General features: G+C 46.2%; 1 protein-coding gene across 1 annotated transcript in view; it reads right to left on the bottom strand.

Moving 5' to 3' along the window:
* Nucleotides 1–3,239: 3,239 nt before the first annotated feature.
* Nucleotides 3,240–23,376, bottom strand: part of HSD11B1 (hydroxysteroid 11-beta dehydrogenase 1) — a 48,829-nt gene continuing 28,692 nt past the window's right edge. Inside the window, exons 3-6 of the mRNA XM_066600120.1 lie at nt 19,957–20,068; nt 19,356–19,541; nt 6,130–6,273; nt 3,240–4,893 (exon numbers count right to left, since the gene is read on the bottom strand). Of these exons, the coding sequence (XP_066456217.1) occupies nt 4,667–4,893; nt 6,130–6,273; nt 19,356–19,541; nt 19,957–20,068 (669 nt within the window). The 3' untranslated portion in view covers nt 3,240–4,666. The remainder of the gene's footprint in view (nt 4,894–6,129; nt 6,274–19,355; nt 19,542–19,956; nt 20,069–23,376) is intronic.

The following is a 23,376-nucleotide window of genomic DNA, read 5'->3' as shown; positions in this document are numbered from 1 at the left end:
GGACTGACTCAGACAACCGTTAGGACTCAATAGACCGGTGTTAATGGTAACTGGAGGCTTATAGATACCACCAGCAGAACCAAGGCACTAGCCGAGAAGTTGCATCTCTAACTGAATCTAGGTAAATGGTCCCAGGCAGCAAAATTTCACTCCTATAGAGTTAATTCACTCAGAATTGAGTGAATAGATAGCAGTGGCTTGAGGACTTTTTGAAGCATAAATCTTCCATTTCCCCCCTCAACTTACGTTAGGCCCTGGCCAGGCCGTTAGTATTCTGATTGTTCTTTACAGCAGTCCAATTTCAAGATTGGACTGGGATACTAAAGGAGAAGATTTTTAACTCGAATTTCAGCCATGTTTTCTTCTCTCTCTCCCCTCAATCTACATAATTGTGAACTGCTTTTGTTGTGTATTAATGAGACTATGAAGCATTCTAGTCAAATGTTTATTGCATTATTGTAAAATTTTAAAATTTCAAATAAAAATTACAGTAAAACAAAAAATGAAAGCTGCGTTGTGATTGGTTGCTATATATTATACTGCTGAGGTAAAAACAAACATTGACAAATATATAGAAGATTGGACCATGATCTGACAAGCATGACTTGGTAGGCAGTCAGCCTTGGCAACACTGGGCCTTTCGAAGACCCCTGGTAACCACGGTAACCAAGTAGCACCTCATGAGCGCATCATGGATTGAAGTTCATGGGATTTAAATGCCACTGTCAGAACTGGTAGCGGCATATAAAGGGCTAACAGCTGTGATCAACTGGCAAGTGTCAGCTGTAAGAAGCAGCAGTATTGTATGGAGCGGGACCAGCTCTTGATCCCCCTGCATACAAACCCTGAACGCACCGGATGCAACTCTACTTCCTGTGTCATTAAAAGGGTTAATAACAAATTCTTGTAGAAGCACCATCATTAATAAAGAGGTTGTCCAATTAACAATACCTTTTCAAAAGAATTTCTTCCTCCCTTGGTCATCAATAGATCTCGTTGGAGGAAGTTGTGAGTGGCCACATATTTTCCATGCAGTGTCAATGTTGCATGCCACAGTGGGAGAACCCTCTTTTCCGAAGATCATAGGGAAAGATTCTGCCTTAGGGCTTCCTCAGACGACCATATATCGGACGGCTTTTCATGCCCGGCCGATATATGGTGAACTTGTCCCTGAACTTGGCTCCGTCCCATCCCGCCCCCTCCCATTGCAAATAGTGGCGAGGGGCGGAGAGGAGGCGGGAGCTCAGTGCACTGCTCCCTGCTCTTCCAGCCTCCTCTCCCTGCAGAGAGGGACACCGTATATTGGCCGGACGTGAAAACCCAGCCGATATACGGTTGTCTGAAGCCACCCTTAATGTGACAAGTCAGTATTCTGTTTGGACAACTTTGTCCCACTCTTTGCCATTATCCCAATATTAGCTGCACTTCACCCAAATAGTCAGGAAATGGCTTCTTATAAATAACCTTGCTTGTGTCGGGATCAGTAGATATTGACCCACTGTGCCACACACTAGTTTGACTTAGGGACAAATCCAGAGGTGACATATGGATTACCCGGCATTCACCCTTTATCAGTCAGGATGTGGGCTTTGCTGTGTGGGTCGCCAGGCCGTTATGCTGGAAGTGGTCCCAGTTATGTGGCAGCTGATTGTACTATAGACCAAGGCGCGGTACCTGAGCATGTCAATGGAGATGTAGTTAAATTAATCCAGGTTGAGGCAGGCAGTGTAACCTCAGAACGAGGAACAAACAGGAGGTTGGGACTCACAAAAAAGGGTCAACACCATACAACAGGCCAGAGGTCGGGGGAAATAAAAGCATAGTCAGTATAATGAGCCAAGGCCAGGAGTGGAGAATGCACCAAAGTCAGGAAATGGAGAATCAGAACACACTAGATAGCATCATAAGCGGGAATGAAAGGTCACAAAGACAGGTACCCCCCATAGGGGGAGGATGCCTGATATAGCCAAGAATACCTCATATTGACATGGAAAGATTTTCCATGGTGCTGCTGGCCCTTTAAGAGTGTGGGCATGTGGCCACAGAGGCCGGATCTAGGCATCTGCAGGAAGGAGGGACAGGATGTGTGCCATGACCAGCAGGAGAGGTACAAGGGGCCAGTCAATCTATAACAGTATGCTATGGCTCTTGAGTCGGAGTTGAGCTGGACTAAATACGGAATAAATGACCAGAATTGGTGAAACTAATGTTAATGAAAATACTCTACAATTCCTATCCTGGTTGTTATAACTTTGGTAATGCGCTTGTATTTTGTGGTTTGATTAGTATTGCTATCTAATCTTTAGAAAATGCCATCATTGAAGCCTCCAAAGGTACTGAGATTTAAACCTTATGAGGCTGCCTTCAATGTGGCGTTTTTGGGGGGGTTTTCAATCGCAATTTAAAAACATGTCAGAAAAATGCATGTGCATTGTTAAAATTCGCTTTTAAAACAGTTTTTGAAATGCATTTTTCTGATGTGGTTTTCAATTGCGGCTGAATACTTCAACAAAAACGCCACGTGAACGCAACCTCATCATATGGCTACATTAAGAACAAGTCCTAAACAAATTAATCTTGTAGAAATGTAGCAAGATTTAAGAAAATTTTAAAACCCCTTTAGGCCTCATGTCCACAGGGACAGATCCGCAGCAGATCACCCGCACACGTGGTCCGCACCCCATAGGGATGCATTGGACACCCGCAGGTAATTAAATACCTGCAGATGTCATTTTCCCTTGAGGTGCGGATTGCATGTGCAAGAAAACACCCACAGTATGCTCCATTTTAGTGCGGGTCTCCCGCGGGGACGGCTCCCGCAGGCTTCTATTGAAGCCTATGGAAGCCGTCTGGACCCGCGGCACACCTACAGCTGAATTCCTGCTCTCCAGCACGCGTCATGCTGCTGGGCCAAAGAAACAAGATGCGGCTGCGATGGAGGGCAGATGCACAGCGTCCGAACAGGTGAGTAATTCTTATTTTTAGGCCTCATGTCCGCTGGAAAGGAGGGACCCGCTGCGGGATTCTACATGAAGAATCCGCGGCAGGCCTGATTTTCCCCGTGGACATGAGGCCTTAGAGGGCCGCACTTGGGCTCTAGTAGGTAGAACCACAGAGTAAATCATGTCATCCATTATAAAGAGTAATATTTTTAGTCTTTTCTTGCATTAGTTTACATAACCAAAGTGCCTCAGATACAGAAAGACGTCTAGGTAAGGAGATAAAAATCAGATTCACGCTGCATTTTTAAACTATATTTTCTTTATTTGATCGTTTATTTTGGTTAGCCTTTTCTTGCAAAATAGGACATAAAAATTGTTATTTCGAGTAGCAAAATAAAAGTCTGATCAGCAGTTTTGAAAAATATAGTTCTTGTGGTTATTGAAAAGAGACGAGTTCCGCAGCAGAAACGCCAATAAAATTGACATGCTTTAGAATTGAATTTGGCACCACATGTCAATTCCCGCATGGGTTTTGTGCTGGTTGTTTCCGCAGCGTGTGGATGAGATTTTCCAAATCTCATCTACTCTGCTGCTACTGGAAATGCCATGGAATTTTCGTGTAGAGGATCCGCACAGAAATTCCACGGCAAATCTGCCCCATCTGAACCCCTCCTTATAGTTTCCCCTGATATATTATGATGCTGTCTTTCTACAATCTAGAGGGACTCTGTCACTGTGTCTTTTCAGCCCTTACTGAGCGCAGGTATTATTGTATCTTGATGCCACAAGGAAGGTAGGGATGTGACAGCCCTTCAATGGAGTGACGCCCGTCACACCCCTAGCTCCCCATTGGCGGATCGTTGAAGTCGTTTGTGCTGTTAGCCTTACATTATTAGTTGTATATGCTTCCACGTTACAACAGTAACATGGCAGCAGTTACAGGTAATAATGTAAGCCAGGTGTGCAGACAGCAGCAACAACGGCGACTCAGCACAGGACAAGCAGCCAGCTCCCCATCTCCCCCATCCTCCCAGCTGCCCCAAACTTCTGTGTGCTGCCACGGCAAACTTGCCTGAAGCGGCTGACGACAGCATCCACGGCTGCAACAACGCTCCTCTCCTCTCTGAGTCCCGGACTAAGTGAGAGCTCAGGCAGAGGAGGTGGCAGCACATCACGGCCGACACTCTGCTGCTTGGGGGGGGGGTTTAGGGAAGACATTGCAGGCAGTAGAGGAAGAGGAGTAGTGACAGTGGACGGGGCATACTGCAACATCAGGGCCACAGAAAAAGGGGCAACTGAAAGAACATAAGGGGCACGGATACTTACAGCAGCCGGGACAGCTGAAGAATAGTGGTTTACCAGAACCTGCAGGGGAGCCTTGTCTGCAGCCAATGAGGTACAGGGGGCGTTACCCGCCTATCCCTCTTGTCTCCACCAGGAGTTCCTGGTGGCGTCAAGATACAATAATACCCTGAGTGCACCATAAGGTAGTGCCATCACACTGATTACAGAATCCTCACAGCAGACATACCCCTGTAATCAGTGTGACAAGTAATACCTTATGGTGCTCTCAGTGAGGGGGCAAAAACACGGTGACTGAGTCTTTAAACTGTAGAAAGACAATATCAGAATATATCAGGGAAAACTATTAGGGGGTCCAGATAGGGCAGATTTGCCGCAGAAATTCCACGGCAAAAGTTGGTGACAGAGTCTTTAAAAGCACATCATTCGGACTTCTTATTTAGCTCCTCGATATTGTAATTCTTAAGCAGAAGGTAGTCCAAGAAGTCTGGTGCCCAGTCTCTTAGCAGTAGTGGAATCTTAGTGGCATGATACTGGTAGTAGACTTCCCTCTGTCTCAGCGCTCCACCTTTAATGATCTCTAGTGCACATTCTTCTTTTGGAGCTGGAAGATGGTTTATCACACGTGCTACTGTATTTACAGCAGTGTCTGTAGCAATAAACGTGACATCTTATGGTTAATGTAATGTATATTGAGGAATGGTCATTAAGAAAAAAAAAGCTGCACTGGATATCCAAAATATAATGCACACCCAGGAAACATTTGGTTCAGAAACAGCATAGATAGGCAAAAAACAGGGTCAACACTCTGATTGAAGATCCTTTATTCACACCGTGCAACGTTCCCGCATCTACTGAGCTTTTCTCATACTGAAATGTTGTAGGGTGTCAATAAAGGATCTTCATTCAAGGTGCTGCCCCTGTTTTGTATGTATTGAGAAACTGAATGGGAATTCTCTCTATAATACACATGTAATACCTGAACTACTGAAGTCACTCGTATGCCTTCATGAGGGAGGCAGTTTATAAGGGGTTTCCCACTAATCCTATTGATGGTATATCAATTAGAATTAGGGGAGTCAAAGGCCGAATATCATGTCTTCCCTTCCAGCGGTGCATGGTACGACTGCTCCTTCAGTCATGGACTGATGGGTGAAGGTATAGCCACTTCTACCAAACCCAATAATAAGTGGACAGCAGAATATATATATATATATCCTGAACAATAATCGTTCCATGTAAAAGGCCATTATTCTGCATGCACTGATAAAATCTGAACACAAAAGTCCATACACAGCTGCAGGCCTTAGAAGTCTATGGAAGTGGAGTAGGAGGAAAGGGTGGCAAGAGCTGCTATGGGTAGAGAGACATACACACAATACCTAGGCTTCTATGGGCTGTAGCTGTTAACTGAGTTCTATGTGTATGGACCTCTATATGCGAATATTACTACATGCACAGTGAGTGATCAGTGCTGGAAGGGGGAGGAAGTATCTGACAAGTGGAGAAAGACATTTTACTCGAATAAGATATGTTACAAAGTTTCTTATATTCACTTGCACTATTAATTTATGGAAAAAATGTTTAAAACTGTAGGTACTGTTTAAAGGGGTGTTATTCAAGTTATTCTATTTGTTAAAAATAGGTTGCCCATATTAAAAAACAATGCAGGCTCCACTCACCTGTCCCAGCTCTCTGCAACTCCAGCATGGTATTTCCATTGACCCCAATGGGTCTGTGCATATAGGCTGCAGTCAGCATATTGACAAGACATTACAGACTGCTGCAGCCAATCACAGAGCTCCATGGTTGACCGCTTTATTATTGTTATATAAAATTGACGGTAAGTAGTGTTATCTTTTCTTACTTGTAAAATTGCTCTTACCTGTATCGATATAGCTGATAACACACAATGTAACAGAAACATTAACTTTTTGGTGGTAGAACTCCATTCGAAGTGAACTGAAGAAGCCGTCCAGAGCAAATTTAGTGGTTGAATATGGCACAGTCAAAGGTAAGCCAAGCTTTCCTGCAATGTAAATATTTGCAAACAATATTAAGGATTTTAAAACCAAAATATACATATTTGGTAAAGTTTATTACAAGTATCTATAATTTATACAGCATAAGGCCTCGGTCAGATGAGCGTGTTATGTGTGCACGGAAAATGAACGCTCATAAAAAAAACCAATGGGTTCTTATAGAAGTGTTGATATGTGAGGAATTAGCAGCGCAAAACGGTGGCACCTGAACAAGATAGAATATCCACTATGTTCGGTGCGTTCTGGGCAGGAGTTTCCAATGATTCCAATGGGAGTAGGAGTTAAGGGAAACTACTAAGCTGGGAATAGATTCCCCGCTCCTTACAGCAGGGCATTTAAAAGGTGCTGGCCAGAAGCACCTTTTAGTTGTCCAGCTGCTAACTCCTGTTAGTCCCTGCAGGATGAGGGGATTCCCCCAGTTAATCACTGCGGGGACTAATAGGATTTTACAATGAAACATTTAAAAAGGTGCTTCTGGGCAGCACCTTTTAAATGTCCTGCTGTAAGCACAGGGTATTCCTCCTGACCCCCTGTTGGGCAATTCCCCAGCAGTGAGGGACAGTAGGGGACTCCCCCCACCTCTCTTCCCAAGGGAATTACCTATAGCGGGGAGAGAGAGGGGAGGGGTTTCAGGGCTTTCCTGGAAAGTGTGGAGGAAGGGAGCTGGAGGAATCTGCCTCTAGCCCCGCCCCTCAATGGTTTGCTATGGGGATTCCCTCTTAGAATCCCCATAGCAAACCACGGAAGGGAATGTGGCTAGGAAGCAGATCCCTCTAGCCCCACCCCCTCTATCAAGCACCCGCCCACTCTCTCTCTGCTATGGGGATATCCCTCAGGATTTCCTCATAGCAGAGAGAGACAGTGCTGCTATGGGGAGTTTCCCCAGAGCAGGGACAGTGAGCAGAGCTATGGGGGATTTCCCCAGATCAGAGACAGTGAGCGGAGCTATGGGGGGTGGGGTTCCCCATAGCTTCTCTCCGCTCACTGTCCCTGCTCTCGGGAAATCCTGAAGCCCTGCGGCTTCTTCTCTCTCTTCCTGGAGCAGCTGCGCTTCTCCTAGCGCAGCTGTTTCGGTGAACGGGCAAAATTTCATGCGCATCTGAAACTTAGCCCGTTCACAAGTTTTTTGAATATGCGAGCAGCGCATTTTTTTTAATGCACATAGGTGCACAAAAAAACACGCTTGTCTGACTGAGGCCTAAATATGCTGAGACAGGAAGGAAATGCATTAAATCTATCACAGTGACATCCATCAGGCCACATCTTGTTGGACACTTCTGTTCATTACGTCACCTCTTCAATGCCTTACTTTAGGCCCAATGTCCACAGGTGGATTTTTGTTGCGGAAACTGGAGCAGTGTGTTCTGCTCTGGATTCTGTAACAATATTCCTCGATATCATGCTATGAAAAAATGAATTTTCATATCCATGAGCGAAAACCAATTGCACTTTCCACTCGCGGATGAAAAACCGTGGGAAAGCAAGAGTTTAAAAAAAAAAAAAAAAAAAAAAAAAGTACTGTACATGTGCATTGGCCAGCACGTCCGCACACATCCGCAGCACAGAAACCCCCCCTCCTCCCCGGAAAGACAGGTACATGGGTCGCCATCTGTGGGCAGGGTCGGATTCCACTGCAGAATCCGACCTGCCCGTGGACATGAGGCCTTATACCAGTATTTTGCACCACAATTGTGGCATACATTAGTAAATCTGGTGCATTTTGGAGATCTTCTTAGTCATGCCCTCTTTACTAGACACTTTTAAAAATTAGTGAGACTGAAAAGGTGTATTAAAAAATGCATAATAAATCTGGTGCACGACTAGTTATCCAGCCTTTTAAGCTATAATTTTGGCACATTTTTCTGCCTCACTATGTCTTCTCCAGTCTTCACCAAATCTCTGAAAAAACTCTGGCGCAAAAATCTAAATCTATCCCACTCCTTAACAGCTTTCCTTTTAAATCTAAAAAGTTCCAATGGTTTATAGGGGTCGGAGTTTATTTTTTTCCTAACTGCAGTTGGCTGGTTGCAAGCTTCCAGAATATTATCATTGAATAAAAGCAAAGTTCACAAAAACGCAAAAAACCCCCAAAACTTTGTTATATATTCAAATTATTATTTTTGCTGAATCCGCACAAGATAAAATGATACACATGCAGAAGTCAGCTGTTGACCCTTACATTTCATTATACAAAGGAGACTAGGGAGTAGGGATATAGAAAAGTAGCAGAATTAATACCGTCACCTCTTTTTTTTCCCATTTTTCCATCCCCACTTTGAAAAAATTATAGTTTTTTACTTGTCCTGTACATGGCTACATAGGGGCTTGTTACTTGTAACTGTGGTGAAATGGAAAAAAACATGTGATTGTCATTTTTGAGGGGGTTTTGTTCTTACAGCACTTACAGTACGGTAAACGTTATCTGTATTCTGTGGGTCAGTACAATAACGGAAATGCCAAATTTATATAGTTCTATTACGTGGTACTACTTTAAAAAAAAATAAAAAATACATTTTTAAAAAATTGCTTTCTAGTGCTATGTTTGATCCTTATAAACTTCTTTATTTTTCCACTGATGGACCAGTATGGTGGCTTTATATTGCTGGGTGAGCAGTAGTTTTTTTGGCACCATTTTGGGGTACATACAGGATAAATGGTATAATATTGTAATAAATTGGACTTTTATGGATGCAGTTATACCAATTTTTTTATATACATTTTCTTACTTTCTAATGCAACAATAGGTAAATGTTTTTTTCCTTTTAAAATATTTTTCAAAATTTTAACAATGATTAAAAATAAGTTTATTATTTCATGACCAAGGGTCTTGATATTCCTTTGTCAAGGTCACATTCTGCAGTTCTAGTATCTGTAGTAGAGATGAGCGAACACCAAAATGTTCGGGTGCTCGTTATTCGAAACGAACTTCCCGCGATGTTCGAGGGTTCTTTTCGAATAACGAACCCCATTGAAGTCAATGGGCGACCAGAACATTTTTGTATTTCGCCGATGCTCGCTAAGGTTTTCATGTGTGAAAATCTGGGCAATTCAAGAAAGTGATGGGAACGACACAGCAACGGATAGGGCAGGCGAGGGGCTACATGTTGGGCTGCATCTCAAGTTCACAGGTCCCACTATTAAGCCAGAATACCGGCAAGAGTGGGGCCCCCCCCCTCCCAACAACTTTTACTTCTGAAAAGCCATCATTAGCATGGCATACCTTTGCTAAGCACCACACTACCTCCAACAAAGCACAATCACCGCCTGCATGACACTCCACTGCCACTTCTACTGGGTTACATGCTGCCCAACCGCCCCCCCTCCCCCCCACAGCGCACACCAAAGTGTCCCTGCGCAGCCTTCAGCTGCCCTCATGCCACACCACCCTCATGTCTATTTAGAAGTGCGTCTGCCATGACGAGGGACCGCAGGCACACACTGCACAGGGTTGGCACGGCTAGGCAGCGACCCTCTTTAAAAGGGGCGGGGCGATAGCCCACAATGCTGTACAGAAGCAATGAGAAATAGAATCCTGTGCCACCGCCATCAGGAGCTGCACACGTGGGCATAGCAATGGGGAACCTATGTGCCACACACTATTCATTCTGTCAAGGTGTCTGCATGCCCCAGTTAGACCGGGCTTTTTAATTCATAGACACAGGAAGGTACAACTCCCTATTGTGAAGTCCCTGTCGACCGACAGCATGGGTGGCTCCCTGGAACCCACCGGCGGTACACAAAAATATCCCATTGCATTGCCCAACACAGCTGAGGTAGTAATGTCGTGCGTAATACAGGTGGGCTTCGGCCCACACTGCATGCCCCAGTCTGACTGGGGTTCTTTAGAAGTGGACACATGTAGGTTAAACTCCCTGTGGACCCACAGCATGGGTGGGTGCCAGGAAGCCACCGGCGGTACATAGAAATATCCCATTGCATTGCCCAACACAGCTGAGGTAGTAATGTCGTGCGTAATACAGGTGGGCTTCGGCCCACACTGCATGCCCCAGTCAGACTGGGGTTCTTTACAAGTGGACACATGTAGGTTAAACTCCCTGTGCACCTACAGCATGGGTGGCTCCCTGGAACCCACCGTGGTACACAAAAATATCCCATTGCATTGCCCAACACAGCTGAGGTAGTAATGTCGTGCGTAATACAGGTGGGCTTCGGCCCACACTGCATGCCCCAGTCTGACTGGGGTTCTTTAGAAGTGGACACATGTAGGTTAAACTCCCTGTGGACCCACAGCATGGGTGGGTGCCAGGAAGCCACCGGCGGTACATAGAAATATCCCATTGCATTGCCCAACACAGCTGAGGTAGTAATGTCGTGCGTAATACAGGTGGGCTTCGGCCCACACTGCATGCCCCAGTCAGACTGGGGTTCTTTACAAGTGGACACATGTAGGTTAAACTCCCTGTGCACCTACAGCATGGGTGGCTCCCTGGAACCCACCGTGGTACACAAAAATATCCCATTGCATTGCCCAACACAGCTGAGGTAGTAATGTCGTGCGTAATACAGGTGGGCTTCGGCCCACACTGCATGCCCCAGTCTGACTGGGGTTCTTTAGAAGTGGACACAGATGCATTTACAACTCCCTGTGGACCGACAGCATGGGTGGGTGCCAGGAAGCCACCGGCGGTACATAGAAATATCCCATTGCATTGCCCAACACAGCTGAGGTAGTAATGTCGTGCTTAATGCAGGTGGGCTAAAAATTTATTTGATTACACTGTAGGCGAGGGCCCACAAAAATTGCTGTATCAACAGTACTAATGTACATCCCAAAAATTGGCCATGGCCAGCCAAGAGGGCAGGTGAAACCCATTAATCGCTTTGGTTAATGTGGCTTAAGTGGTAACTAGGCCTGGAGGCAGCCCAGTGTAACGAAAAATTGGTTCAAGTTACAGTTCCAACGCTTTTAAGCGCATTGAAACTTTTAAAAATTGTTTAGAAAAATTATTTGAGTGAGCCTTGTGGCCCTAAGAAAAATTGCCCGGTCAGCGTGATTACGTGAGGTTTCAGGAGGAGTAGCAGGAGGAGGAGGAGGAGGAATATTAGACACAGATTGATGAAGCAGAAATGTCCCCGTTTTGGATGGTGAGAGAGAACGATGCTTCCATCCGCGGGTGCAGCCTACGTATTGTTTAGGTATCGCTGCTGTCCGCTGGTGGAGAAGAGAAGTCTGGCGAAATCCAGCCTTTGTTCATCTTGATGAGTGTTAGCCTGTCGGCACTGTCGGTTGACAAGCGGCTAGGCTTATCTGTGATGATTCCCCCAGCCGCACTAAACACCCTCTCCGACAAGACGCTAGCCGCAGGACAAGCAAGCACCTCCAGGGCATACAGCGCTAGTTCAGGCCATGTGTCCAGCTTCGACACCCAGTAGTTGTAGGTGGCAGAGGCGTCACGGAGGACGGTCGTGCGATCGGCTACGTACTCCCTCACCATCCTTTTACAGTGCTCCCGCCGACTCAGCCTTGACTGGGGAGCGGTGACACAGTCTTGCTGGGGAGCCATAAAGCTGTCCAGGCCCTTAAAGACTGTTGCACTGCCTGGGATGTACATGCTGCTCGATCTACGCACCTCCCCTGCTACCTTGCCCTCGGTACTGCGCCTTCTGCCACTAGCGCTGTCGGCTGGGAATTTTACCATCAGCTTGTCCGCAAGGGTCCTGTGGTATAGCAACACTCTCGAACCCCTTTCCTCTTCGGGAATGGGAGTGGGCAGGTTCTCCTTATAGCGTGGGTCGAGCAGTGTGTACACCCAGTATTCCGTTGTGGCCAGAATGCGTGCAACGCGAGGGTCACGAGAAAGGCATCCTAACATGAAGTCAGCCATGTGTGCCAGGGTACCAGTACGCAACACATGGCTGTCTTCACTAGGAAAATCACTTTCAGGATCCTCCTCCTCCTCCTCCTCCTCAGGCCATACACGCTGAAAGGATGACAGGCAATCAGCCGGTGTACCGTCAGCAGCGGGCCAAGCTGTCTCTTCCCCCTCCTCCTCATGCTCCTCCTCCTCCTCCTGTACGCGCTGAGAAATAGACAGGAGGGTGCCCTGACTATCCAGCGGCATACTGTCTTCCCCCGCCCCCGTTTCCGAGCGCAAAGCAGCTGCCTTTATGCTTTGCAGGGAATTTCTCAAGATGCATAGCAGAGGAATGGTGACGCTAATGATTGTAGCATCACCGCTCACCACCTGGGTAGACTGCTCAAAATTACCAAGGACATGGCAGATGTCTGCCAACCAGGCCCACTCTTCTGAAAGGAATTGAGGAGGCTGACTCCCACTGCGCCGCCCATGTTGGAGTTGGTATTCGACTATAGCTCTACGCTGTTCATAGAGCCTGGCCAACATGTGGAGCGTAGAGTTCCACCGTGTGGGCACGTCGCACAGCAGTCGGTGCACTGGCAGCATAAAGTGATGTTGCAGGGTGCGCAGGGTGGCAGCGTCCGTGTGGGACTTGCGGAAATGTGCGCAGAGCCGGCGCGCCTTTACGAGCAGGTCTGACAAGCGTGGGTAGCTTTTCAGAAAGCGCTGAACCACCAAATTAAAGACATGGGCCAGGCATGGCACGTGCGTGAGGCTGCTGAGCTGCAGAGCCGCCACCAGGTTACGGCCGTTGTCACACACGACCATGCCCGGTTGGAGGCTCAGCGGCGCAAGCCAGCGGTCGGTCTGCTGTGTCAGACCCTGCAGCAGTTCGTGGGCCGTGTGCCTCTTATCGCCTAAGCTGAGTAGTTTCAGCACGGCCTGCTGACGCTTGCCCACCGCTGTGCTGCCACACCGCGCGACACCGACTGCTGGCGACATGCAGCTGCTAACACATCTTGATTGCGAGACAGAGGAGGAGGAGGGTGCTTTAGTGGAGGAAGCATACACCTCCGCAGATACCACCACCGAGCTGGGGCCCGCAATTCTGGGGGTGGGTAGGACGTGAGCGGTCCCAGGCTCTGACTCTGTCCCAGCCTCCACTAAATTCACCCAATGTGCCGTCAGGGAGATGTAGTGGCCCTGCCCGCCTGTGCTTGTCCACGTGTCCGTTGTTAAGTGGACCGTGGCAGTAACCGCGTTGGTGAGGGCGCGTACAATGTTGCGGGAGACGTGGTCGTGCAGGGCTGGGACGGCACATCGGGAAAAGTAGTGGCGACTGGGAACTGAGTAGCGCGGGGCCGCCGCCTCCATGATACTTTTGAAGGCTGATGAATTTTGCTATGCGGACGGTTAACATTTGAGCGTGCGGGTGCGTGGCGGCGTACTTGCGCTTGCGCTCCAACAGTTGCGCAAGCGACGGCTGGACGGTGCACTGAACTACACTGCTGGATGGGGCCGAGGACAGTGGAGGTGAGGGTGTGGGTGCAGGCCAGGAGACGGTAGTGCCTGTGTCCTGAGAGGGGGGTTGCATCTCAGTGGCAGGTTGGGGCACAGGGGGAGAGGCAGGGGTGCAAACTGGAGGCGCTGAACGGCCTTCGTCCCACCTTGTGGGGTGCTTGGCCATCATATGTCTGCGCATGGTGGTGGTGGTGAGGCTGTTGGTGTTGGCTCCCCGGCTGAGCTTTGCGCGACAAAGGTTGCACACCACTGTTCGTCGGTCGCCAGGCGTCTCTGTGAAAAACTGCCAGACCTTAGAGCACCTCGGCCTCTGCAGGGTGGCATGGCGCGAGGGGGCGCTTTGGGAAACAGTTGGTGGATTATTCGGTCTGGCCCTGCCTCTACCCCTGGCCACCGCACTGCCTCTTGCAACCTGCCCTGCTGATGCCCTTGACTCCCCCTCTGAAGACCTGTCCTCCTGAGTAAGCGTTGCACACCAGGTGGGGTCAGTCACCTCATCGTCCTGCTGCTCTTCCTCCGAATCCTCTGTGCGCTGCTCCCTCGGACTTACTGCCCTTACTACTACCTCACTGCAAGACAACTGTGTCTCATCGTCATCGTCCTCCTCACCCACAGAAAGTTGTTGAGACAGTTGGCGGAAGTCCCCAGCCTCTTCCCCCGGACCCCGGGAACTTTCGAATGGTTGGGCATCAGTGACGATAAACTCCTCTGGTGGGAGAGGAACCGCTGCTGCCCAATCTAAGCAGGGGCCCGAGAACAGTTCCTGGGAGTGTTCCCGCTCCTGAGCAGGTGTCATTGTAGTGGAGTGAGGAGGCTGGGAGGAAGGAGGAGCAGCAGACAGAGGATTCGGATTTGCAGCAGTGGACGGCGCAGAACTGCGTGTTGACGATAGGTTGCTCGAAGCACTTTCTGCCATCCAGGACAGGACCTGCTCACACTGCTCATTTTCTAATAACCGTCTCCCGTGTGGACCCATTAATTGGGCGATGAATGTGGGGACGCCAGAAACGTGCCTCTCTCCTAATCGCGCAGCAGTCGGCTGCGACACACCTGGATCAGGAGCTCGGCCTGTGCCCACACCCTGACTTGGCCCTCCGCGTCCTCGGCCGTGTCCGCGTCCTCTAGGCCTACCCCTACCCCTCAGCATGCTGTATTACCAGTGATTTGATTTCACAGGCAGGAAATAAATTGGCGCAAGACTGCAGGCCAAATATAATTTTTTCCCTTTTTTGAAAACGAAAGGCCCCACTGCCTCTAGTGAATGAATAATCTAAGTTTAATAACTGTGCTGTGTCCCTGCTAATGTGTCACAGAACGTGAGGGTAGCAGAGTTATTATAACTCTGGCAGAACAGGTATTTTTTTCCCAATTAAGGAAAGCAAATGGCGAAGCCAGGAGTAAAACGTAGCTGGGTGCGTCTGATTTTTAAACGTTGCACACGCAGCCGACACGTGTCCACCGCCCTTAGGACGGACAGAGGCAGGACAAATAGAATTTTTTTCAGTTTTTTTCCACCAAAAGGCAGCACTGCGTATATTCAATGAACATAAGAAGTTTAATAACTGTGCTGTGGCCCTGCTAATGTGTCACAGAACGTGAGGGTAGCAGAGTTATTAACTCTGGCAGAGCAGGTATTTTTTTTCCCAATTAAGGAAAGCAAATGGCGAAGCCAGGAGTAAAACGTAGCTGGGTGCGTCTGATTTTTAAACGTTGCACACGCAGCCGACACGTGTCCACCGCCCTTAGGACGGACAGAGGCAGGACAAATAGAATTATTTTCAGTTTTTTTCCACCAAAAGGCAGCACTGCGTATATTCAATGAATAATAACTGTGTTGTGGCCCTGCCTACACAATTCTTTCCCTGCAGTATCAATGGAGGGTGCAATGCTCTGCAGAGGCGATTTTGAGAAGAAAAAAAATATGCAGCACAGCTAACAGCAGCCAGCACAGTACTGCACACGGTTAAATATGGCCCTAGAAAGGACCGTTGAGGTTCTTGAAGGCTACACTCACTCCTAACACTCTCCCTGCCTATGCAGCACTTCTGTCCCTAATGCCGGGTGCAACGCTCTGCAGAGGCGATTTTGAGAAAAAAAATAATTGCCACTGCTAACAGCAGCCAACACACAGCTATCAGTGGCCCTAATAAGGACCTTTGGGGGTCTTGAAGCCTACACTAACTACCAATTCTTTCCCTACAGCAGCTCCGGTACAAACAGCACTGTCCCTCATCTAACTCACACGGCATCTGAGGCGAGCCGCGGGAGGGGCCGACTTTTATATTCGGCGGACACCTGATCACCCCAGCCACTCACAGCAGGGGGGTGGTATAGGGCTGGAACAACACAGGGGGAAGTTGTAATGCCTTCCCTGTCTTTCAATTGGCCAGAAAAGCGCGCTAACGTCTCAGGGAAGGAAGTGAAAGTAACCCGAACACCGCATGGTGTTCGTTACGAATAACGAACATCCCGAACACCCTAATATTCGCAAGAATATCAAGCTCGGACGAACACGTTCGCTCATCTCTAACAGGCATGTCTTAACAGACAAACCATCATGGCTGCACTGGGGGCCTACAGAAGACCCCAGACTGTCATGAATCCCAGACAGGAAATTGCAGGGTGGTCGTTCAGGATTTAAATGCCACCGTTATAATTGACAGTGGCATTTAAAGGTTTATGATCCGTGTTTTCTCCCAATGCAGTTTGTTATAGGCAAGTGTTAGCTGTCTAAGACAGCTGATACTTTTCATGTATGGAGCGAGCTTGTCTCCCAAGCCTACTCTACACAGCATATACTGTTGACATCTACCCTGTTACCCTGAAAATAAGACATATCATGATTTTCCAGAATTTTCAGGATGCAAAATGATTTTTCAGGCTTTTTGAGGATGCTTGAAATATAAGCCCTACTCCAAAATTAAGCCCTGCTATTAAAGTTAATTTAAATAGTGTCCAGGCAGCTATACATCTAAAAAAGTTAAACCTTTTTGAACAAAAATTAATATAAGACACTGTCTTATTTTCAGGGAAACACTGTATATAGGTCCCAACTGCATGGTGCATGGGCAGCTAGGATGTATATAGCCATACGAGAGATGGGAAGGGGGTTAATCTTATTTTCCTTGTTAGTCGTCATAGGAGACTTGAACTAGTAATTGTTTGATTGCATGTACAATATAGTGTACATTTACAGGCATTTTACTGAGCCCTATCACACGGTTTAAGAGAAAGAGGAGACCTGTGAGTCTTCAGAATCCTCCAGGCTGCCATCGTGAGTGAATGATATCCCTCAATCTCGCTTAGGTTGTGCCTTTTAGGAGACACAAAGGGCCCTTTCCCTCTATGAGTCCATGCAAATGCCACTTCCCGTGTTGATTTCGACATCTAAATAGTTATATGGCTGGGATCAGAATCCTCTCTGAACCTGGCTGCTGTGGGCGGGTCCTAGCTGTTAAAGACAGCCAACATCCACTGTGTTTTTAGCAACTTTGGCTGCCAAACCCACAGTAAACATGGATACCCCCTGTACATGTATGGTGGATGCCGTCAAGATTAAAGGAATTGCCCAGAAACAATTATTTTCAGAAGCCCTCAGTATTGTGAAAACATTAAGGCTGGGTTCACACAGGGCAGATTTGCTGCGGTTTTGCCGCGGATTGATATTGCATATCTGCACTGCGGTAAAACCGCTGCATTTGCAGTGCAATGCAGCACAAATGAGATTTGCCAAAAAGCTGTTCTCACAGGACGGATTTTTTCCACACAGCCGCAGTGCGGAAATGCAACTGCGTTGCGGTTTTAAAAGATGCAGCATGTTCACTCTTTGGTCTTTTCCGCAGCACTGTTTTGTCCATAGACCTCTATGGACGCAGCCAAAACCGCACCAAATACGCGACAAAGTAAAAAAAAGCGCTGCGGGAAAAACGCGAAGACTAGTATGCCTTATTTTATGTTTTTATACACTACTGAGCGCTTTTGCTAATTATTTTATTTCTATGGACAGTCCCTTTATTCCTATCATAGCAATCTATCTACCGTAGTGTGGCCGGGCCCATTATTCGGCTTAAAGAGGTCATTTGCCTTTGGGAATACTGTTGCCATGAAAAGGTGTACTGGATCTACAACAATGTTTAGATAGGTGGTACATGTGAAAGTAACATCCTCATGAATGCCAGGACCCAATGTATTTCAGCAGAACATTGCCGAGAGCATCACACTGCCTCCGCCAGTTTGCCTTCTTCCGTAGTGCATGCTGGTGCAGTTTCTTCCCTAGGTAAGCTGCGAGATGCACTCTGCAACCAACATGAACAAAGACAACGTTTGAATCATCAGGTCTGGCCACCTTCTTCCTTTGCTCCAGGGTCTAGTTCTTATGCTCACGTGCCCATAGTAGGTACTTCTGCCAGTAGAGAGGGATCAACATGAGCATTCTAACCAATCTGATGCTACTCAATCCCATACGCAGCCAGCTTCACTGCACTGTATGTTCTTACACCTTTTCACCTTAGGCGGCCTTCACACGGGTGTCAAATTCATACAAGATTTGTGCATTGCGACACACACAAATATGAACTTCATAAATGGGGTCATGCACATGGGCAGTGTTTTCCTGTTTGGCACCACAATGTGATGCTATGTGGGAAACAAATCGAGGCATGTTCTATCTTTTTGTGTGCTCTCGCATCGCAGCACCCATTGTTGTCAATGGGGCCAGTGGCAGCATCGCTGACCCCATTGAAAGCAATCGGAGAAACTCTGTGATCCTATACCGTGGCTGTGGCGGAGGATTGCTTCTTCCCCCCGAAGTGATGCGAGGCTGTTTTGCCATGAAAACGCCTCGCATTCCTGGGGAATTCACATGATGGGGAGCGCGATATAGGGGCGAGATTTACGGCCCCATATCGTGCTCACCTGTGTGAAGTTAACCATAGCCAGCATTAACTTTTTCAACAATTTGTGCTACAGTAGCTCTTTGTTCGACAGAACCAGACAGGCGAGCCTTCATTGCCATCAGTGATCCTTGGGTGCTGTTGACGCTGTCACTAGTTCACCAGTTGCTTTTCTTTGGACTATTTTTGGTAGTTACTTACCACTACGTAACAGAAAATTTCAACAATACCTGCCATTTTGGAGATGTTCTGTCCCAGTCATCATTGTCAAAGTCTCTCAGAGCCTTAAATTTGCCCATTTTTCCTACTTCCAATACATCAATTTTAAGAATTGACTGTTCACTTGCTGCCTGATATATCCCACCCCTTGAAAGGTGCCAGTAACATAATCAATGTCATTCACTCCACCTGTCAGTGTTTTAAAGTGGTAGTCCCAGCTAGAACATTTTTTTACATATCCGCAGGACATGCCGTAAAAGTATGATAGAAGTGGGTCTCACCGCTGGGACCCACACCATGTGGAGAACATGACTGACTGTCTCCATGACTACCCTAAAAACGAATGGACAGAGCAATGCACATTTGCAGCAAACTATGCATTCATTCTTCATCAGAAACCTTAATACGTTGCTTGATGGACCCCCATTCTTCATCAGAAGCTTATGGCAAAATGCCATGAATGTCCATGTTGGGAATACTCTTCTAATGTTATGGCTGATTGGTGTGTATACCCTTGTATGAGACAGTGTTGTGAAGTGGTCCCTTATTTATATCCCCAATTTTACTTGAACATACATATTTCCATTTAAAAACCTTATTAAAATCTAATTACACTACCTGCAACTGAAGAGACTACTACAATGTTGCCTTCACTTTCTTTTAACATTGGCAGAGCTTCGACTGTCATGGTTGCATAGCTCAGAAAATTAATCTCTAGGAGTTTCCTTATATGATCCACATCACCATCAAAGAAATTAAAGTAGGAGTAGCCAATGTGGTTCAGGATTAGCATGTCCAGTCCGCCTATTTGTAAAGAAAAAAAAACACCATTAATGTTTAGAAATGGGTTTTTGAGTAATGCACGTTTAGATGTGTAATATGCTAGGGTATATTAATTTTTGATATCAGCCATGTACAGAATAGTTTATGGAATGCATTGAAGTAAAGTGTCCTCATACAGTTGCTTACATATTATTCTAACACAAAAAAAATTGGTGCAACTAAAAAAAATCCTATATTTTTTTTAGGCTCAAGACTTAACACATTGCTTTTTAATAGTGACCTGGTAAGAAAGAGATTGAGATCCTAAATACATAGTGTAAAGAAAGTTTCACTGACACAATGTAATAAGTTATGTAACCAAATACAGCACAGTGGGGATGACTACATTACTGTCTACAGACTAGCTCAGTTATTAACCATATTTTTTGCCCCTCACCGAATAAACTTTTAGCTTCATGTACCACTTGCCGAGCAAAAGTCATATTGTCCATACTTCCAGGGATGTAATAGGCGGAAGCTGCACCAAGTTTTAAACATCTTTCCACCACCTAAGAAAAAAAAAAGTCCTATATATGTGAGTAATGCCCATCTCTTATTTACTATTTAGGTTCTTTTTCTTCAAATTTTAGCATGCATTTAAATAGCAATAGTATAACAATTCAAAGGATCAAAGCATATTAATATCTGGAGCACACACTCCCTAAATAAGGGAGGTTGGCAAGCCTTCTGCACACTAGGCAGCCTGCAGCAGCTCTCCAGCAGGACAGGATAGTTATACACTGCTGTCTGTATTGGGGGCTCCTATGCCCTATTTCGATGAGCGTGTCAGATTTTGGTCTGTGAAAAACAGTCCGATTTTAATCTGTGTATATGACCGCGTTGTCATCCGTATGTCCTTCATTTCTTTTCTCTCTCCCAAAAAAATTTTTTCTAATGATTTGTGTAAAAGGAGCACATACAAATGTCATCCGTGTTCACTCAATTTTCTTCTTGGCTTGAATGGTTGACTGAAGTCTAAAAAATTGGATCAGAATAGGACATTCTTTACAGGGACCACCAGTCAGTGTAAAAGAAAAAACACGTCTGTATAGCCCTATTGACTATAATTGGTCAGCGTGCTGTAAGTGTGCCAACATGGGCGGAACAGGCATGGGAAACCTTGCCCGTGTGAATAAACCCTTACCCGATTGTATTATTGAGGTTGTTATGGGGAATTTTGGAAATATTTGAATTGGTCAAACATTTCATAATAATGTTCTGTTATCCATATACTACATTTATTCTGCATATTGTATTTTACACATACATTTTTAGGCCTTAGACGGGTGTTTTTTCGCGCTATTTGCGCATGCGATTCACGCATATATAGAACCAATGGTTCGCTGTGGGATCGGTCACATGTCCGCTTATGCGATAAATTATAGGACACGACGAATCGCAGATCACGCCTATCTGCGTTTAATGTGCGCACCAAAATCATTTACTGCAGCTAGCTGCGTTTTTTCGCTGGCGAGCACGCCGCACTGTACTACCGTCATCTGGCGAGTGCATAGTCTTCTAGGATGTGAGAACTTGAATGAAATGGCAAAGGCTGACAAGGTGCTCGTAATATGGAGGCAACATCTTATCCATGCACGGCGAAAATGGTGCGAAAAAGTCCCGCAAAACTAAGTTCCGGCCAGTCTAAGTTTCATGCACATTTTGATGCGCACGGCGATTTTTCTCCGGTCAGACGGGCGTTTTGCTGCGACGATAAACGCGGCTAGGTGCAGATTTTTCCCGCGATTTTTCGCCCCCGGTCACGCGATCCGCAAATCGCATGAAAAAATGCCCGTCTGACTAAGGCCTCATAAGTGCAGTTATTTCACAGGTTCAGTTTTTTTTTTTCTTAAATTGGGGTTTTCATTGTTAGAAGTATAAAAGCACAAGCGTGAGTAGAGCCTACAACAACGAAGAGCATACTAAAAGATAGGATGGTTGTATATTGTAATAGGTTAAAATTCTTACAACAGGAATGTGTCACATGACACGCATACTTGGCATTGTAGTAACTGACAAATAACTAATCAAGTGAAACGATCTGTGCCCAGCTGATGTAAACTGCCCAAACCTGTACATGTGGATGGTCCCAGTCTCCTAGCAAAGATCATACAGTAGACCTTGCCAAATTCTGCAGTGTTATTGCTTTCAAGAACTTGTAGTGCCCTCACAATGCATTTCTAGTAATTACTCCTTTAGTGCTTGTATTGCATGATACCATGGTACTTTCTGTCATCAGTACAGTATTGGGATCCCGGCAGTAGGTTCTGGGAGTAAACCAATTTACTTGTGATAAGAATAGCATCTGCTGCCTATGCTTGCAATTGCAATTGTATACCAGTATACTGGGAATGCTTTATAGGCATGACTGGGCAAAAGCACTTCCTTTTTGACAAACATAATACTGCTAGTCATTCATGAATTAGTTTTATTGCATGGTGCACGTTAGGAAATTTTACAGGCTGGTAAGTCTGACTTCTATTGTGGGTAAAATGTTTGAAGGTCTCTAAGAGATGCTATCCTGGAGGACTTCAAGGAAAATAGCTGTATAACTCCGTATTAGCATGGGTTTATGGGGGAAGAGGGGGGCCCCGGGGGAAGTTCGCTACTATCAAACCAATCTGATCAGCTTCTATGATTGGATCGGGAAGAGTCATTGGATCTCGTGTATTTGGACTTTTGCAAAGCTTTTGACACTGTGCCGCATAAAAGGTTGGTAAATAAAATGAGAATGCTTGGTCTGGGCAAGAATGTGTGTAAGGGCTCTTTCCCACGAGTGTATATCGGCCGTCCGTTTTCAGAGAATAACGTTCTCGTCCTTCACTCCTATACCTCTTTTAATGCACCCCAAGACTCTATTAGCTTTTGCAGCAGCTGACTGGCATTGGTGGCTCCAATTAAATCTACAGTCCACTAGTACCCCCAGGTCTTTTTTCCACATCATTTTTCCCTAGCCGTACCCCATCTAGTGTATATTGGTGACACCGTTTCTCCTGCCCATGTGTATAACCTTACAGTTATCCGCATTGAACTTCATTTGCCATTTTTCTGCCCAAGCCCCCAGCTTATCTAGGTCCATTTGTAGCCACACATTCTCCTCCATTGGATTGTCTTTTATAATTTTGCATCATCTGCAAATATTGATATTTTACTGTGTAGTCCCCTTATCAGGTTGTTGATAAATATATTGAACAGAATGGGGCCTAGTACTGAACCCTGTGGCACCCCACTAGTAACGGTGGCCCAATCAGAGTACGAACCATTTATTACCACCCTCTGCTTTCTATCTCTGAGCCAGTTCATTACCCAGATACACACGTTTTCGCCCAGTCCAAGCTGTCTCATTTTATATATCAACCTAGATCACTAGACTCTCCCAGGTCCAGCTTAGAACTTAATTCATTGTAGAAGCTGATCAGATTGGTCTAACATGATGGACCCCTCATGAACGCATGTTGGTGAGGAGTTATTCCATTGTTCTCCTTGAGCTATTTCTAGGATGGCGTCTCTCAGAAACCCCTTGAATATTTTTCCAGTTATTGAAGTGAGACTTACCAGCCTGTAGTTACCAGGCTCTCTTTTGGACCCCTTTTTGTAAATTGGAACCACGTTGGCCATGCGCCAATCCAATGGTACAACCCCGGTCTTGAGTGTCCATAAATATAATAAATAGTGGTCTAGCTATTACAACACATTTAGTTCCCTTACAACCCTTAGGTGTATTCCATCTGGACCCAGCAATTTATCGATTTTATTCCTCTAACTGGCTCTGCACTTACTCCGGTGTTAGGTATGCAATATGTAGCAGAGGGTTTGT

Source organism: Eleutherodactylus coqui, chromosome 4, assembly GCF_035609145.1.
Source record: "Eleutherodactylus coqui strain aEleCoq1 chromosome 4, aEleCoq1.hap1, whole genome shotgun sequence".
Taxonomy (NCBI): domain Eukaryota; kingdom Metazoa; phylum Chordata; class Amphibia; order Anura; family Eleutherodactylidae; genus Eleutherodactylus; species Eleutherodactylus coqui.
Note: the sequence above shows the minus strand (reverse complement) of the source record. Positions and strands in the feature narration are given on the sequence as shown.